The sequence below is a fragment of the Urocitellus parryii genome, chromosome 11, assembly GCF_045843805.1.
Source record: "Urocitellus parryii isolate mUroPar1 chromosome 11, mUroPar1.hap1, whole genome shotgun sequence".
Taxonomy (NCBI): Eukaryota; Metazoa; Chordata; class Mammalia; order Rodentia; family Sciuridae; genus Urocitellus; species Urocitellus parryii.
In genome coordinates this window covers 123,346,855-123,365,367 of record NC_135541.1, presented here as the reverse complement: position 1 = coordinate 123,365,367, position 18,513 = coordinate 123,346,855, and the positions used below count along the sequence as shown (strand labels likewise).

General features: G+C 44.9%; 2 protein-coding genes across 2 annotated transcripts; both read left to right on the top strand.

Moving 5' to 3' along the window:
- The first annotated feature begins 752 nt into the window (after window positions 1-752).
- Window positions 753-1,433, top strand: Sprr3 (small proline rich protein 3). The gene is made up of 2 exons (XM_077791466.1): window positions 753-1,164; window positions 1,357-1,433. Exons 1-2 carry the CDS (start codon window positions 753-755, stop codon window positions 1,431-1,433), a joined length of 489 nt encoding a protein of 162 aa, XP_077647592.1.
- A 9,751-nt stretch (window positions 1,434-11,184) lies between these two features.
- On the top strand, window positions 11,185-11,508 carry LOC113175864 (cornifin). Its single transcript, XM_077791457.1, has 2 exons — window positions 11,185-11,394; window positions 11,443-11,508. The coding sequence occupies exons 1-2, from the start codon at window positions 11,185-11,187 to the stop codon at window positions 11,506-11,508; spliced, it is 276 nt and encodes a 91-aa protein (XP_077647583.1).
- The last annotated feature ends 7,005 nt before the right edge of the window (window positions 11,509-18,513 follow it).

Sequence of the window (18,513 nt, the reverse complement as noted above, 5' to 3'; positions counted from 1 at the left end):
GTATCGAGACTCTTCGGTGTCAAAGGCAGGGCATTATGCAATTTTGATGCTTAAAAGTTAAGTTCTTCATTGTTCCTCAATTCCATAATCCCTCAGAGAATAGAATACGTGGGGATGATTTACTAACATTCAATTATTAAAGTGTTCAGTAGAAAAAGGGAGGACGGGGCTCTGCTGGGGGACAGGAGGAAGGCCAGCTGGACTCGGGGAGAGGCCTGGGGAGGACACAGGGACAAGCAGCCAGGCAGTGGGAAGCCTTCCAGAAACCACCGCACAGGGGACGGTGTGGACAGAGGCTCCCGAGGTCATGGAGGCCCAGGGGAGGTCCCCCCAGAGCTTCCCTGGGAGAGCCGGGGCACTCTGCAGGGTGGACGTGAGTGGGGACATGCCACATCTTTCCAGACTTTTGAAAACCTGGGGCCTTCCATCAATCCTAGGAAGCTGCTCTGTGCTGAGTGGTCTGAGTTCAGTTTCTGGGTCACGTGGAGGTTTCTGGATGCTCCAGGCAGAGAGGAAGCAGAGGAGGGCTCCAGTCTCCTGGGACTCAGCCAGTCACTTTGACCTTTGACCTTGACAGCGTGCAGGGACCCGAAAGCCTCCTCTGATCTCAAATTCACAGAAACAGAGAGAAAAGGGAGACTCTCCCTTATGAAGAGGTGCCCCGTGAGAGCCATGGCCATCAAACGGAGCTTCTTCCTGGCTTCTCCAAACTAAGTCACTTTTCTGCCTCCAGGTCCAGCCTCCCCTGAAGCATGAGCTCCTACCAGCAGAAGCAGCCCTTTGTCCCACCCCCTCAACTGCAGGAGCAGCAAGTGAAGCAGCCCTGCCAGCCTCCCCCGAAAGGAGAGCCGTGCCACCCAAATGTCCCTCAGCCTGGGAACACCAAGACTCCAGAGCCAGGCTGCACCGTGGTCCCTCAGCCAGGCTACACCAAGGTCCCTCAACCAGGCTACACCAAGGTCCCTGAGCCAGGCTGCACCGTGGCCCCTCAGCCAGGCTGCACCGTGGCCCCTCAGCCAGGCTGCACCAAGGTCCCTGAGCCAGGCTGCACCGTGGCCCCTCAGCCAGGCTGCACCGTGGCCCCTGAGCCAGGCTACACGGTGGCCCCTGAGCCAGGCTGCACCGTGGCCCCTCAGCCAGGCTACACCAAGGTCCCTGAGCCAGGCTGCACCGTGGCCCCTCAGCCAGGCTGCACCGTGGCCCCTCAGCCAGGCTGCACCGTGGCTCCTCAGCCTGGCTGCACCGTGGCCCCTCAACCAGGCTACACCGTGGCCCCTGAGCCAGGCTACACGGTGGCCCCTCAGCCAGGCTACACCGTGGCCCCTCAGCCAGGCTGCACTGTGGCTCCACAGCCAGGCTATACCGTGGTCCCTGAGCCTTTCCCCTCAAAAGTGGCTCCAGGCCCAGCTCAGCAGAAGACCAAGCAGAAGTGAAGCCGTCCAGAGCCAGGCTCTTCAGGAGCTGAGCACCACCTGATGAACACCCTCTTCCCCTCTGCCTCTGTCTCAACTTCCAGTAGATGTCACAATCAACATGTTGTCACCCTGAGTCGTGGTCTCTGTCTTATTCATATTCTAAATCTATGATTATAAATTCCTCCCCTGTGCACATTCTGAGAAGTATTCTGAGTCTCTAGACTAAACAGAAGGTCTTCGTTCCTGTGTTTGCTCCAGTTGCTCAGAGATCATTTGAAGAGAATTCTGGATGGAAAAAAAAAATGTGTATTTCTGCTCTTTCCCATTAAATTTCTTTTACCTCTGATCCTGGCTGGGTGTCCGTGGCTAAATTTCTACCCTTTCTTGGTCTCCCGTTGTGAGTCAGAGCGTATGGACAGGGAGGGGTTAGTGTATGCATCATTTGTTAATCCTGGCACTGTGCACTCCTGGGAGGTGATGGAGACACGTTCAGAGGGCATTACAGGGATAGCAGCAGGGTATTGTGCAACGACAGCCAGCGCCTGTCACTTTGGGCAGCTATAGGCAGAACTAGACTCTCTTCTTACTCTGGCTGAGTCACATCAGAGTTCCATGATGTCGGTCCCCAGCCACTCCTGATCCTCAGTTTTCTGCCTCTAAGTCTCCTCCTCCTTCCAAGAACACATTATTCCTTTGCACTTGAACCTCATGTTGTTTTTCTTCCCCCGTTTTTCCTTTCCAGGACACGGATTCTTCCACGCGTTGTCAGTTGTCACCGAGGCACCCTCAGTGTGCCTTTCTACACTTAAGTAACCGCCTACACAGATTCCACACTCATTGCTCAGCGGTGCCGACTTTGCTGGGCCCCGGCCCCGGGCACAAAGTCCTGTGGCTGGACCAGCGTGAGGGAGGAAGATGCACGGCACTTTCCCTGGGAGAATTTGCAGTTTTCCCTAGGAGTTTGGTGCCTGTGCCCTTCTCATCCAAACATGTGCACATAACACCCTCCCCCTCTCTCTATTCCCCCATCCCTCTTTTTCTCTTTCCCCCTGAATGACCCACAGAAACAGTTTTATGCATTGATTTCAAATAAGAGGTGAGTTTTAACGAGAGACTAGGGAAGAAATTTAAATTCAGGTGAGGCCAATAATCAGTTAACAAACTGGCAAATGAACAGAGCCACGCTGTGAACTCTAGGAGGGAAAGGAGTGCTTGAAGAGCACCTTCAAGTTTTCAAGAGCCCGGTCCCCTAGAATCCCAAACCCTCCCTTTCTCCACAGTCTGGTCTTCCTAATTTCAGAGGTGAGCCACAGGGGCATGGATCTATGAGGAGAAGCAGGAAAAAGAAAAAAAAATGCAATGTAAGATTTCGGAAGGACTCCAGGATTCATCCGTTGACTAGTCCATAACACCAAGAGGTCTGGGGCAGGTGACAGGGAGTAAGTACCTGCAAGATGCACAAGTGCTCTGGGAAGGTTTGGCAAGAGCTCAGAGATGTTTGGAAACTATAAGATAAAAATCGTCTAACATCATCACGAGATGATGAGTAGTTGTCAAACTGGCAGGAGAGAATGACGTACCTTACGTGTTGGACACATGCTGAGGTGGTTCACATTACTGCTGATCTCAGTGGTAGGAAAGACTAGAGGTGATTCCAAGACTGATCACCATGAAATAGGCTGATTCTGGGTGGGGAAACGGGCTTTAGGATACATAGCTATTGTGAATGTGAAATAATACAATTTCGTTGCTCATAGTATTTGGGGTTGCTTTTTAAAATACACTTTTATTGTGGAAAATACATGTAAAACAAAATTCACCCTCTTAAACATCTTCAAGTACACAATTTTGTGGTATGAATTCCGATTACATGTTATGCATCTTTGCTAAAATACATGCTTGTATGCGGGTTTATAGAAGATAAAGAAAAACCCTGATATTGAATTCAGCAAAATGTAAACGGTGGTCATTTTTAGCTGCTTTTTGCAACTGCTCATTTTAATAGCTCTATTTTAATAAGTATTTTAATATCTGTTTCCCCAAAGAACATGTATTCTATATTATTTCATATTTATTTTCATAAATTTTATTATATTTAAAATAATAGAAGTCAGACAAGATGTTGCTGAGAAAGAAGAAAAATAGATTTGCCCACAAAAGCTTTCCTGGGCTGTGCCCAGTTCCGATACGGAGTCCCAGGGCAGGGGCTGCTTCCTTGTTGAGTAGCCATGGGGTCTTCCCTGCACATCCTCATCAGGATTCCTCCTCTTCTGTGAAGGATCCTGGGACATCCAACACCACCCACTCTGGAGCCCAGGGTCTGCCCATCTTGCCATCTGACGGGCAGCTGATGCCAGTTAAGTGGGCAGTTGGGCCCTTCCTACTTCAGCAGTGCTTTTCCCTCAGCTCCTCTGTGACAGGGCAGAATTGTCATGCCATCCATTGGGCGAGCCATTTAGAAAGCAGAGTTCTGCTTCTGGGTGAGGAGCTTGAAGTCCAGGCTAGACAGATGGCACACTTTGGCAAGTTTCATGTCCAGAGACTGATTGCTGATCTTGTGCAGATTTTTAAAAAACACACATTTTGTTTCTCTTAATGATTCTTTCTTGTTTTCTACGCCTTTGTTTCTTCTTCCTACTGCAGCCATGACCTTATAGTTGTTGGGGGAGGCCCGATGCGGTGGCGCACACCTGCAATCACAGTGGCTCAGGAGGCTGAGGCAGGAGGATCACGAGTTCAAAGCCAGCCTCAGCAAAAGTGAGGTGCTAAGCAACTCAGTGAGACCCTGTCTCTAAATAAAATTCAAAATAGAGCTGGGGATGTGGCTCAGTGGTTAAGTGCCCCTGAGTTCAATCCCTGATACAAAAAAGAAAAAAAATAGTTGTTGAGAGCGAATATTTACTTTCTGGCTCAGATAGAAACTGGTTATGAAGGCAGTTTGCTGTATTGTCACGGTCCTCCATATTTCTGACTGAAATAAGTCTCATAATGGATCCAGGCCAACCACTTTCCCAAACTATTTTTTGTTAGCCCCCAACTTGATTTTTCCGGTTCTGTCTCCTCCCTTCAGTTTCATGCTCTACCTACAGCTGATCTCCTACCTGACCCCACCACCTCACAGACCTCCCACGAACCAGTTAACCATCTGGGAAACTGACCCAGTATGCTGCAGCTTTTGCCAAACTGCCCTGCACTTCCCGCACTTGCCACATCGAGATTCCTGCAGGGACACCTGAGTTCTCCAGACTGTCTCGTCCACAAGGGCAAGAACCTTCCGCCCATTCAGGGCTTCTCCAAAGACTCAGGGCTGAGCTTGCTGCCTTCCAGGTGGCAGGAGTCAGTCCACCTCTACAGAGATGCTGAGGGTTGATGCCTTCACTGAATGGTGCAGGGGATTTGAGGATGTCTGCACTCTATTCCCCGAACACAGCCCACTCCTGCCTTCAGCCTGATCCTCCCCAACCGCGCCCACCTCCCTACACATCTTAAGCCACAGTGGCCCTGAGGGCAAAAGCCACCTGCTCTTTCCTAGCTGTATATCTGCAACCCCCTTGGAAAGAGGTGTCCCGTGTCTTCTGGAGACTAGGAGAAACCTGAGAGGGCTTCTTCACCAGACCTAACCAAGAGGCTCCCAAATATGAACCTGTCCCCTTCTCATCTAGACTCCATAAAGATGAGAGAAGATGAGGAAGACCCAACATCAATTTCTTATTTTAAAAACTTACAAGAAATATGATAAAAAGTTTAGGGCTCTGGGATATAAAGTATAATTATCAAAAGTCTATCCATCTATAATTTATGACATAAGTTGAAGTTTTATTTCCTAGGACTACTTTTTGAATTCATTCACATATTTTTCATTGATTATTTTTTCTTCTAACACACTCTGTACTTATTTGGTCATGTTAGTGGTGATGCTTTCTTAAATTTTTCCTAATGCATTATAACAACAAAATACCTGAACTTTTTCACAAATCAGTTGATGAGACTTTTATTATGCCATTTCTACCTGGATACATTAAAATGAAAACTTAGTTTGAAAACACTTGAATCATGGTTCCTCTAATCACTTTTATTAATTCAGTTGACATCTTTTACCACATTCTGGTAATCAATGTTCCTCCCACTATAACAGTGGAATAAACGATGGCCACGCAAGATATGCTCTTCGTGTGGTTTATTGGTCAGCGTATGTTCTCTTCCGTAACAAAGATGCCCCAAAGTCTGTGACGACATGGAATAGAATTCTGTTTCTCACCCATCCTGTGGTCCTTTGTGGACTGGCGGAACTCGCATCCTTCCATTCTGTGACTCACGACCCTCAGCACCCTCCTTCCATTGTACCCTACATGGCAGATAGGAAAGGAAGTAACAGAGAAAGAACGCTTTCTCCTGAGGGATGTGGAGGTGATCATCTGCACTCGGGTGACGTGGCATCAGCTAGATGTCAACCACATGGTCCCACACCTCAACACAAGGCTAGGCACCCAACGTGGAGAATGAGGGTAAGTTCAGCCACAGTCCAGCCGTCTGGGATGTTTGTTTTATTCTAATTCTGCAGAGACATATTCACCTCTGCCCTCAGGAACCCAACTCGGAGTCCAGGGAAGCCACGGATCCACGTCCCAGTCCAGGATCTTTGGGTAACAGAATCCTCTCCATCATGTCCTCTCAGTGTGGCTCTTCTTAGTCCAGCACACTGAAATATAAGGAGCCCAGGCCCTACCCCAACACATTCCAGTTTGCAGCGTGGGATAGGGATTGGATAACCCCAACAGAAAGGAGAAAAGAGATAAAAGGAGGACAGCTAGAACCTGAGCCGTAAGAACTCTGACCGGCCTCTGAGTGTCACGTGGAGGTCCACCCTCCCATCAGGGGACGGCACTGCATAGCCATGCAGACCCATGGAGTAGAAGACACAGAGACAGATCCACATAAATACAGTTCTCTCATACACCTCATATGTCCTCGGCTCCACTCTCAAAGAGGACTTAAACCACTACCCTCACCTTCTTGGTGCTCCAAATTGCCTATACTATTCCTTTTCCATCACGTTTAATGCATGATTTACATGATCTTCCTGTTTACTGATTACTTATTTCCATCCTCCCCTCTAGAATGTGGGCTTCATAAGGTCATAGGCCTTTGTGATTGTCCACGGACACACCTCGAGAGTCTAGAATACCCTGATACACTGCAGGCCTTCAGTTGTCAATTAAATAAATAGACAGAGTTCCTTTTCTATCAAGCCAGAAAACTCTCAGAATTTTCCACTGTCACCGGTAATCCCTGGTAAAGACAAGGCTAAGCAGGGCCTCCCTGCCGAGCGCATACTCCAGGAGGGAGGTTCCTGGACATGTCATTACCTGACACTCCTTGACTTGTCATCCTAGGTGACTTGCCATCGCAGATGACTTGCATTTAGCTTGAGAAATAACTGACCCTGCTCAACCTTGAGATGTCCACCTCTCAGCACAGGGGCTACTGCAGTCCCCCCAGGGCTGAGCCTGAATTCTGAGAGTCAGTCTATTTTGGAGTAACCAGATAGTGTTTGGAAGGTGAAAGCAGATGAACGTTTGCTGTTTCTGGGCTTTTTCTCATGTGGGAGGGAGGAGCTATAGATATTACATGATATGTGTGTGGGAAAGTGCTGGGAATGAAGTCTACCAAAGTATACTGTGTCTATGTGAGAGTATACCACGATACATCACATATCAATTGTGTATAATGCAAATCCAGTGTGTTTCCCAAAGCTAGAAGAGCTATATATCAGATTGTATAAAATATGAACAAATATACACATATCTGATTTTATAGATATAATGTATATGATATATATGATTTTACATATAATTATAATGCACTAATTAAAATAACAATGACAGAGAGAACGTCAAATAATAATAAGTAGAGCAAGCCAATCAGGACAAGGAAGGTACCAAGAGAGAAACTGATCGAATTTTGTGGTGTGCGTGTAGGAATATGGCATAATGAATCCCACACCTACGTATAGTCATAATGCACCAGTAAAACGATAAAATAAATTACAGGCTATGATTTTGCTGTGTTTTACAGGAGATTATTTTGAAATCCTCATGGAATAAAAAGTCAGATGACATTAAAATGAAAAAGAATGAGAACAAGTCAGTCTCCATTTGAGAAAGAAATCCCACTTCTAGATCCCACAGAGGAGTGAACTAAATGTGGATATTGTCGGGAGAAGCTCTTCCCTCGTGGGCAGAGGCTGTTTCGTTAAAATCAACTTCACAGTAGAAAAGGAAAAGAAAGAATTCTTGTGATCTCAATTCCAAAAATCTGGACTTCCTTCCTTAATTTATTTTTTCCTTTCATGCTCTAAGGTTTTTTGCTACATAAGAAAATATGCATTTTATTTGGGTATGGGAAGGGAGTGTCCTTAGAATAAAACACAAATTCTGGTAAGAAAATGGGAAGGGAGGGAAAACAACCCCCTTGTCATCATGGTGGTTTTAGGTGTGAGAAAACCATCCTCCTGCCAACGCGTTGCCCTGGCTTATCAGATGAGCGTTTCCTTCTCTCCCTGAAGGAGAGAGCTTATTAACACAGCCACCTCCTTCTCCCAGACATGGCTAAGTACCAGGAGAGATGCTCTGCTCTCAGTAGCCTTGCCTGCCACCTCCTGGAACCTGGCCTGTGTATCCTGTGGCAGGTCCTTCCCGCTGTCTGATTCATACTCTCCCAGTGCTCAGCACCCCTCACAGTTCCACAGAGCCCACCCCTCCTCACTGCCCACCACCATATCACCCTCCACAGTGACTGACCGTCTGCCCAGGTGTTTTAACTTCCTGAGCAGGGAGTCCATATAGGCTGGGACCTCAGGGAAGAGAAATCATTACAAAGGGAAAATGAGCAGGAAGGAAAGACCGTTCAAGGAGACATTCCTTCTGCTCAAGGAGACATTCCTTCTGCTCATCACCAAGAACAATAGATGGCTGAGTCCATGGGATTTTTTAAGGATCATTAGGAAATGGTCTTGAAACTGTTTGTCCTGGAATGAAGGTAGGCATTTATCCTCAGATGCCTCTCACTCCCCCCAATACCATCATTTGTCAAGTCTGGGCCCACGTGCAGTGACTCTCTCACACTTCTGGGTTGGACACACAAGAGCATGTGTGTTTCACGGTGCCCTGCACCTGCAGTATCATAGAAGCCCTGGATCAGGAAGGGAGAGGCACTCAGCGTGGTCCTGCAGAGCAACTCGAGGTCCTTGTACAAAGTCCACCCAAGCCCAAATGGGAAGGACCACATGATAGTGTGTGGATAAAAGATAGGACACAGAGAATCTGAGGATGTCCAAGAAGTATCAAGGACAGTTATCCAGCAAGTCCAAGAAACATTTAGGTGAGCAAGACAAGGAGGCAGGGGCCATGTTGCCGCAGTCTGGCTGGGCACAGAATCACGAGCCACTCAAGCAGGAACAAACTTTATTTCTGAACTCCACCAGCACACTCCACACACGCTCCCGGGGGAAAGAAATGCCAAACGCCACACCACGTGGCTCCTCCTGGGATACACTACTCCAACAGGAAATCCCTCCTCGGGAAATCCCTCCTACTGCACTTCCCCAACCCATCGGCCCGATTTCAGGGCGGGTATTGCAGGTGGACCTAGATTAATGGCCTCAGTTTTATCCTATCTCGAGGGCTCGGGCATCCCAGCTCCTGTTGCTGCATTGCACCTGGAGAAGGGATCCCCACGGGAGGCAGGGTCTCCAGGGCCTGCTGTCACATGAGACAGAACCAGTGGCTGAATTAGAAAGACCAGGTGCTTTGGAGCTGAGAGTCAGTCTGTCCTGCCCTCTTTTCACTGCCGGCTCTCCCGGTCCCTGGTGGAAGCCCCTCTGCTCTTCTACTGTCTTTAGAGTCTCTTCCTGGAGAGAAACCTCAATAGAGCCAAAATAATCATTTTAACGTTTTCTTTCCCTCCCAGGCTTGAGCAATCTAAGTGATGAATAAACAGAGTCACCACTTTTTCCACTTGGGGCCGTCCAAGCCATCGTGCTGATGGCCTCCAAGAAACATATGATTATTTCCACACTGAGCCACTCAACGGGCCTCGCCCTTTTTAAGAGTCAGCATCGTCCAGAGGACAGGACTTTTTCCTCGTCCAACATCCCCAGAGCCCTTTTCTTCACATACTTTCAGCTGATGCCACCCACCCTCCCTTTAAACCCCAGACCTGAGTACAAAGGTTACTGTCAGGGTTAAAGTCCAGGTGACTGACAGCAAATGCCCAGGAAAGAGGAAAAAAAACCAGATCACCTTGGTAGTTTCATCACAAAAGCTGAGCCAACAGGTGGATGCAGCAACGGGGTGAATCATGCCTGACAGAGAGGAAGACAGGGCAGTCCCAAAGATCCCATTTCCTTGAGGCAGGGCATGTTCCCTGCATAAAAAGCCAGTTGGTGGAGGGCACCGCATCAGATCCCACTGACCATACTGCCTGTTCTTCTCTGCACACCAGGTGAGTCTCTTGGAACTTTTGATCATTCTCTCTAGGCATTTGATTTGATTGGAACTGCATTGACATTTCTGGTGTCTTCTCTCTGCCCTCTGCTGAAAGCTGATCATGGTCATGCAGACTGTCCAGGTGAATTACAGACTCCAGCTAGAGCTTTGTTTTAAACGTAGTCATGGTTTGGGCTTGAAGGGACTTTAGTGTCATTGGTTCTGCCCCATCTGATCTCAAGTGTTAGTAAGAAGGGGATTGACAGGTCCAAGGACCGAGTAGCACAATAAAAACTAGAACCGGGTCTATAGCACCTTGATTGGCATAATTCTTTCTTTAGTCATCATTTTAATACCTCGGATTTTTATTTTCTCAATAAATATTTTCATTATCAGAATTGCATTTTACTCATTTAAAAATGTTGTTTTCCAGTTGATTTTGAAAAATCAGCTTTATCAGTGTATAAATTACATAATATGAATTCACCAATTTTAAATGTATAATTCAAGCTCTTTCCGAAAGTGATTGCATCATTTTACCTTCTCACCAGCAATGTATGAAAATTTAATTCCTCCACAGTCTTGTTATCATTTGGTGTTAGTGACCAAAATAAAGATATCAACAAATATTTTTTAAAACTTACTATATTTGGCACTTAGGCTGCTAAAAAATAATTGAGGCAACAGGGAATTCACTTCATAAACTACATTTTATTCAGGAGAATAAGAACTAAAGCCCAAGCAGGAAGTTATCAGTGTCGGTTGATGAGGGCAAAGTGCTATAACAGTTGGAGGAGATAGAGATTTCTGGAGGGCTTGCTCTAGCAAATTCCCCAGAAGTGTCGTCGGAGGTGATGTGCAGGGGTGGTGTGGTATTTGAAAGCACTTGAGGCAGAGGTGCCTGTGAGCCAAGCGACAAGTGTGATCATGTGGCGTTCTGGAGAGGTCCGAGTGGCCCTAAAGGTGGCGAGCCCTTCTGGTTATGAGTAGGTGGGGTTTGCTTTGTCTCTCTCTGATAACATCACATTTCTGAGCCTCACTCTGCCGGCCTGCTGAGCTGGGCTGTGCGGCTAATGAGCTTTAAGGTGTGCAGTAGGAAAGCCCCGCTCCAGTGCCACAGAAGGATCACGTTCGAGTCCCTCCTCCAAAGACTCAGAAACCATCCAAGTATTCTTTGTGGTGCAAAGAGAGAAAGAAGAACCTGTGCTTCTTAAGGGATGGTTTCTGAGTTATTTCCTGCTCTCATCTTCTTTTCTGTCTCCAGGCCCAACCATCACTGGAGCATGAGTTCCCAGCAGCAGAAGCAGCCCTGCGTCCCACCCCCTCAGCTGCACCAGCAGCAGGTGAAGCAGCCTTGCCAGCCTCCACCCCAGGAACCATGTGTTCCCAAAACCAAAGTGCCTGAGCCCTGCCACCCCAAGGTGCCTGAGCCCTGCCACCCCAAGGTGCCTGAGCCCTGTCACCCCAAGGTGCCTGAGCCCTGCCACCCCAAGGTGCCTGAGCCCTGCCACCCCAAGGCTCCTGAGCCCTGCCACCCCAAGGTGCCCGAGCCTTGCCCCTCAACGGTCACTCCAGTGCCAGCTCAACTGAAGACAAAGCAGAAGTGACATGGTCACAGCCACGCCTCTGAGGAGCCCACCACGGGATGCTGAACCCCTTCCCCATTCTGGCTTTCAAGTTCCGCCCATCTTATAGGACATGCTCTATCACCTAAGTCACAGTCCCTCTCTTATTTGCAAACAAAAGCATGTGCTAGGAACTTGGGGGCATCTGAGCCTCTGAATTAGGCAGGGGATGGGGGGGCTTGGCACCTGAGCTGGGTTTGAGCTGCTCAGAATTTGTCTGAAGAGGGACTTAAGGGGAACACAAGGGATCCAGCTCTGTCATTGTCCCCATTAAATTCCCTTCATGCCTCTGCTGACTGTGTGCCTCATTGTCTGACTACTCTCCTTTTCCTCATGAGGTGGGAGCTGTGTGCGGAGACAGGAGGGGAAAGCGGGCTTTGTTCTGAAGGCAGCAATCCTGACGCTGGGAGTGTGGGAGGTCCTTACCACTGGGCCTCCCGAGCTAGGGAGGAACATTGTCCCCTGCCACACAAAGGCTGCTGCATTGGGCACGCAGGGATGGAGCCTCACACTGGCGTTTAGTTAGTACTTGTCCCAGCTGAGCCAGGGGTGCCTGTGAGTCAGGTGACAGGCACTCTCACCCTGGGTGCCTACCTCCAAATCTGACTTCTTCAAACAACTCCTATTTATTTCAAGGAACTTGGTTGCTGCGTATGAGTCTGCTCCTCCTTGTCTATTTCTTCTGGGTCCATCCTCTCTATTCTCTGAGTGCCCCTTCTGTGCCAGAAAGGGGAGAAGGGGAACCCATGGTGCCGTCCAGGGACACTTCACTCCCCACCGCCACCCCTCATTCGAACACCCACACAACCAGACCTGGCCTTCCCACAGAGTAACACACAAGAGCTGGTCCACTGGAATCCCAAGGCAGAGACTTTTTGTACACATATTGTGGTGAATACCACGGGAAATGGAGACTGTTAAGCCCACCCACATCTTCCTAGAGTATAAGGAGACATGAAATGAAACAAAACAGACACTAACAGGGCATCAATATGTGTGCATATATATACTGGCATAAGATTGACACTTTTTAATTTTTATTTTTAATTGATGCATAATAATTGTACATATTTATAGTATACAGTAGGATGATTCAATGCATATGTGCAATATATAATGATCAAGTCAGGGTAATTAGAATTTCAACTCATGTTTTTTTCATATTTGGGGACTTTGAACTCTCTCTTGCAGTTTATCCTAAAATATATAATTTCTAATGTAAACTATAGTCATCCTACTCTGTTATAGAACATTGGAGCTTATGTTACTGGGGGACAAAGCACATCGTCCCGTGGTGCTATAAAAAGAAACATATTTTCCCTAGATTGGAAAATTAACTAATAAAAATATCATCAGCATTGGGTAAAACTCAAGCCATGGAGATTCTTTGATTCTTTTTCCCTGATTACATTCTTTAAAATTACACTATTTGGAAAACATGTACTTAGAAGTCTTTTTACCCTATGTCTTCTTGCTTAAGTGATAAATAAGATTTACCATCACATCCAAGTGAGCATCTTCTAGTACCACAACCAATTAACCAAAAAAGCAAACAGTAGAAGGTCTGTTCTAAAAACAAAATCGAGCAAGTCACACTACACACATGTATGAATATATCACAGCAAACTCCACCATTATCTATATCTGTAAAGCATGTCTATAAAGGACATCTATAAAGCACCAATTTAAAAAGCAATGAATTGAAGGAAGACCAGTAGAGCGACGGAAGAGGAACAGAGAGAGAGAGAAGGGGGAAGAGAGAGGAAATGCTGGGGGCTGAAATGAGCAAATTATACTCTATGTGTGTCTGATTATGTCAAAATGAACCTTGCTATTATGTATAACCATACATACTAATAAAAACATTTAATAATGTGTTCTGATTAAGCTATTTGTATTAGGGTATTTGTATTAGGATAGCTTCAGTAACAAACGGTCCCTGTTGCTGTTGCTCAGTTCAGTAGAAGTTGTTTATTCCTGGTGTCCAGGGTGGATTGGCAAGGTCTTTGCTCCAAACAGCCATGAAGGGACCCAGGTTCCTTCCCTCATATGCCCTTGCAACTTCTGAATGCCTTATTTTCCTCCGAATTCAGGCACAAGAACAGGGAAATATACTAAATATGGAGAATACATCCCTGCATTTATCCACTTGGAATCAAAAATGATATATGTCCTTTCTGTTCATAATGGCTTGGGTAGAACCTGGTCACACTGGCCCTATCTACCTTATCAAGTCCAGAAATACAGGTTATTGGTGTTCCCATAGAGAAGAGGAACACGTAAATGTCAGTGAGCCCGATAAGCTTCTGCCATAGTTCACACTTCTGGTCCTCAAATGTCTATTGACTCCTCTTGTCTCATAAGCAGAACACAATTCCCCCAAGGGGGTGGCAGGGTGGGGACCAGATTCTAGATAGACCAAAAGGTAAGGTCTCAGGGTGACGTGGAATTCTCTTCATCATGCCTTCCTAGAACAACTGAAGGCTCAGCAAACTACAAAACTAACAGGTGAAACAATGCTTCCTGTTGCCCAGTGCTGTAGTCTGGCTGGGCACAAAAATAACCAGGAGGTCATGAGCCACTCGTAGGTTCAAACAGGAACTACTTTTTTTTTTTGTTTTTAGGTTCAAACAGGAACTACTTTATTGCCAGAACCCCATGGGAACACCACGGGAACTCAACCAAAACTCCGGGAGAACCAACGGGAACTCAACCGGGAACTTTAATTTTCATTTAATTTTCATTTCTCTAACTGCTGGAGATATTGAGCATTTTTTCATATTTTTGTTGGCCAATTGTATTTCTTCGTCTGTAAAGTTTCTGTTTCATTCCTTTGCCCATTTATTTACTGGGCTATTTGGGGGTTTTGGTGTTACTTTTTTAGTTCTTTGTATATCCCATCTGTTTCCCATTTTCTTCACATTCTTGATGGTTCACAAACGTTTTTAATTTTGATAGTTTGTTATTTTTCTGCTTTTGTTTCTTGAGCTTTTAATGTCATAACTAAGAAATCACTTCCTAACTCAAGGTCATAAAGATTTACACCTACATGGTTTAAGGAGTCTTATATTTTTCACACCTATGTTTAGGTCTGTGGTCCATCTTGAATGAACTTTTGCATACAGTAGACATCGCGGTCCAATTTCATTCTGTTGCAGTGAATATCTAATTGTTCCAGCACCACCTGCTGAAAAGACTCCTTTCCCCACTTAGTAGTTCTGGCTTTCTTGTTGGAAATCAGTTGACCACTGATGCTGGGGATTTGTTTCTGGACTTCTCTGTTTCCTAGAATCACATTCCCTTGACTACTGTAGGTTGGTAGAGAGTTTCAAAACTGGAAGGTATGAGTCTTCTACTCAGGGCTGTGTTTTCAAGACTGTTTTGCTTCTGAGTTCCTTGCATTTCCACTTGAAATTTAGGACCCACTTGTCAATGCCCATAAAAGAAAAAAGGTACCAGGGATGTTGATGATAATTACATTAAGTCTATAGATCAATTTGGAGATCATTGCCATCTTAACAATATTAAGTCTTCTAATCCATGAACGAAGATCTCTTTTCATTTATTGAAGTCTTCTTTAACTCCTTTCAATATATATTCTAGTTTTTAGAGTATGAGTCTTAAGCTTCTCCTGTTAGTTTTATTCATAAGTGTGTTATTATTTTGGTACTATTATAAAAGTATCACTATATATTACACTGTTACTTTTATTTTCAAATTATTTATGACTTGTTTATAGAAATGCAATTGATTTTTCACATTCATCTTGTTTTCTGTAATCTTGATGAATGCATTTATTAGTTCTAGTAGTGTGTATGTGTGTGTTTGTGTGTGTTCCTTGAGATTTTCTATATTCAAGATCATTCCACCTGTGAACAATGAGAGTATTATATTTTCTTTACAATTTGGATGCCTCTTATTATTTTTTTTTCTTGCTAAATTATCCCAGCTAGCATCTCTAGCCTAAAATTCAAAGAAAAGTGATACGAATACACATCTTTGTTTTATTACTTATTCTAGTGGGAAACAAACCAGTCTCTCATTATCAAGGATAAATATGGCTTGAGTGTTTCATACATGGCCTTTATCAATTTAAGAAAGTTTTTTCTATTCCAGGTTATTGAGTGTTTTTAATCTTCTTTATGTTAAATGAATTTGGTTAACTAGCATTTTGGGGGGAGAGTTTTCAACTACACTCTTAAGAGACACCGATGTGTAGTTATCTTGCAATGTCATTGTCTGGTCTTGGAATGAGGGTAATATTGGTCACATGGAATGAGTTAGTAAAACTTTCCCTTCTATTTTTCAAATTATTTTTAATTATAATAAGATAAATATAGCATGAAATTTATCTTTTTAACTATATCTACACGTACAGATCAGTGATAATTAGCCCTCTTTTACCGTGTTAAGAAAATTTGTGAATATTGATGTTAACTGTTCTTAAAATATTTGGTAGAATTTCACAGTAAAGTCACTGAGACCAGCCTTTTCTTCATGGTAATGTTTTGTATTATTAATGTAATCTTTTTACTTGCTATAGATATTCCGATTTTCTGTTTCTTTATAAGTCAATATTAATAGTTTGTGTCTCTCTGGTAATTTATCCATTTCATCTATACTATCTAATTTCTTGGTGCCCATAGTTGGTATTCAAATAATTTTGTTGGTATCCTTTTTATTTCTGTCAGGTCAGTAGAGATCCTGACTCAGGGCTGGTTTTGGTAATCTGAGTCTTCTCTCTTTTTTCTTGATCTCTAGCTACAGGGCTGAAATTTTTGTTGATCTTTTCAGTTATTTTTAATTTCCTTGATTTCCCATTTTTATTTTATCCATTACTTCATTCATTTCCACTCTAGTCTTTATTATTTCCATAAAATTCTCCTTGCTTTGAGTTTAATTTGTTCTTCTGCATCTTAAAAGTTCTATGACATTGATTTGATGTGTTCTTTTTAAATGTAGACATTTACAATCATCAATAAGGTTTCCCCCAGGCCTGCTTTATCTATACCCATAAGTTATTACCTGGTGCATTACAATCATACATGATAGGGGGATTCACTGAGACATTCATACACACACATAACAGAATTGGTCAATTTCCTTCCCCAGTACCTCCCCTTTTTTGCTCCTCTCCACCTCTCCCCCCCCCCACCGACTTCCTTCCTCTACTTTATGGGTCTCCCTTCTATTTTTATTAAATTGTTTTATATATTTTTTCCTAACTTCCACATATGGGAGAAAATGTACAACCCTTGACTTTCCAAGCCTGGCTGATTTTACTGAACATGATGCTCTCCACTTCCCTTCCCTCCAAATGACATAAGTTCATTCTTCATGGAGGAATAAAACTCCATTGTGCATGCCTACCACATTTTCTTTATCCATTCCCCTGTTGATGGGCACTGAGGCTGGTTCCACAACTTGGCTGTTACGAATGATGCTGCTATAAACACAGGTATACATGTTTCACTCTACTATGCTGACTTTAATTCTTTTAGAAAAACACCCAGAAGTTATATAGCTGGATCATATTATATCCCATAAGTTTTAATATATGCTTTCATTTTCATTCCTTTCAAAGAATTTTCTAATTTCCTTGTATTTTCTTCTTTGACACATTCATTATTTAGGGATATATTCAATTTTCACAATGTGTGGATTTGCCAAAATTCTTTGTCCTATTAATTTCTAATTTTACCCCATTGTGGTGAGGGAGCACACCTTGTTTGATTTCAGTTCTTCCAAATTTACACACAGACAGTCCCCAACTTACCACGGTTCCGCTGGCCACTTTTTAAACTTACATTGGTATGTAAGCAATGGTCTTTGTTTGGGGCAAGAAAAAAAGTTTTATTGAAAGGATAGAACAAAGAGGGAGAAACTCCCCAGGAGAGGAGGGGGTCCAGAGCTGGTGCCCAAGGGAGTGGGGTGGTCTCACCCCTTTATAGATTTCAGGTTTCCTTTCGTCTCATGCTCCCTCCTCCCATCCTGCCTACATGACCAAAAGGTGGGAATGACCAAAGGTGGGAAAGGAGCCACTCCGGGGGAACTCAGTCACAACTCTTTGCTGGAAGGAACAATTCCCTGGAGGCAGGTAACCTTGGCAACAGGTTTCAAGGTGGAGGAAGTGTTTGTGGAGGGATTCGCATTTTATTTCATTTTGAATTAGCCCCCATCTTCCTGACTCAGTCATTCTTTTCCTACACTCTCTGTCCTTTGCCTGGGATCATTTCCCCCTCTGATTAAGGAGGCTTACTGTTGTCAGGGGACATGGATGATGACTGCTCTGGCTGCTGAGGCTGAGAGGGGGCGAGTCAGGGCCAACAGTTGAGTTGACCTTTTAGGGGTGTTTGGGTCAGTAGAGGGACCCACGGTAAAAGTCTGGTTTGGAAAAATGGGCTATGAAGTCATCTGAGAGGTGAGGGCTTCTGTGAGAGAAACAAAAAGACCTGAGTACTGCAACGAGACTAACACAAAATTAATGTCCTAGCATCTGGAACCTGTCGATGAAGATCATGATGATGGTAGAAACCAGGAGTTTCTCATCAAGAACTGCAAGAGCTAAGAAGATGTCCCCATAACAAGGCCAGTGAGGGCATGGCCTCTCTTTGGGAATGTAAATCTTTAAGGTTATTGCTGAGAGCCATTGCCAAGTAGGAATGACGCATGGCAATTTCTTTGCCAGCCTACCCCATGTTGCTTAGAGGAAGGACCCAGGTCATTTGCAGTGACATTGCATGTAAGGTGACCTTGCTCAAGGACCAGGGCGGATCCAGGTTTAGGGTGGATCAGGGTTTAGGGCTCTACTTGGGTTTAGGGCGGTTCCAGGTTTAAGGTGTACCCTGCTGGGAGTAGGGCGTATCCTGCTGCTTCAGGCGGGCCGCTCCTTGAGTTCCCCTTGAGTTCTCCTTGAGTTCTCGAGGGATTCAGAGAGTATTTGGGATTCAGAGCCTGGTGGAGTGTGTGGATTTTGGCCATAATGTG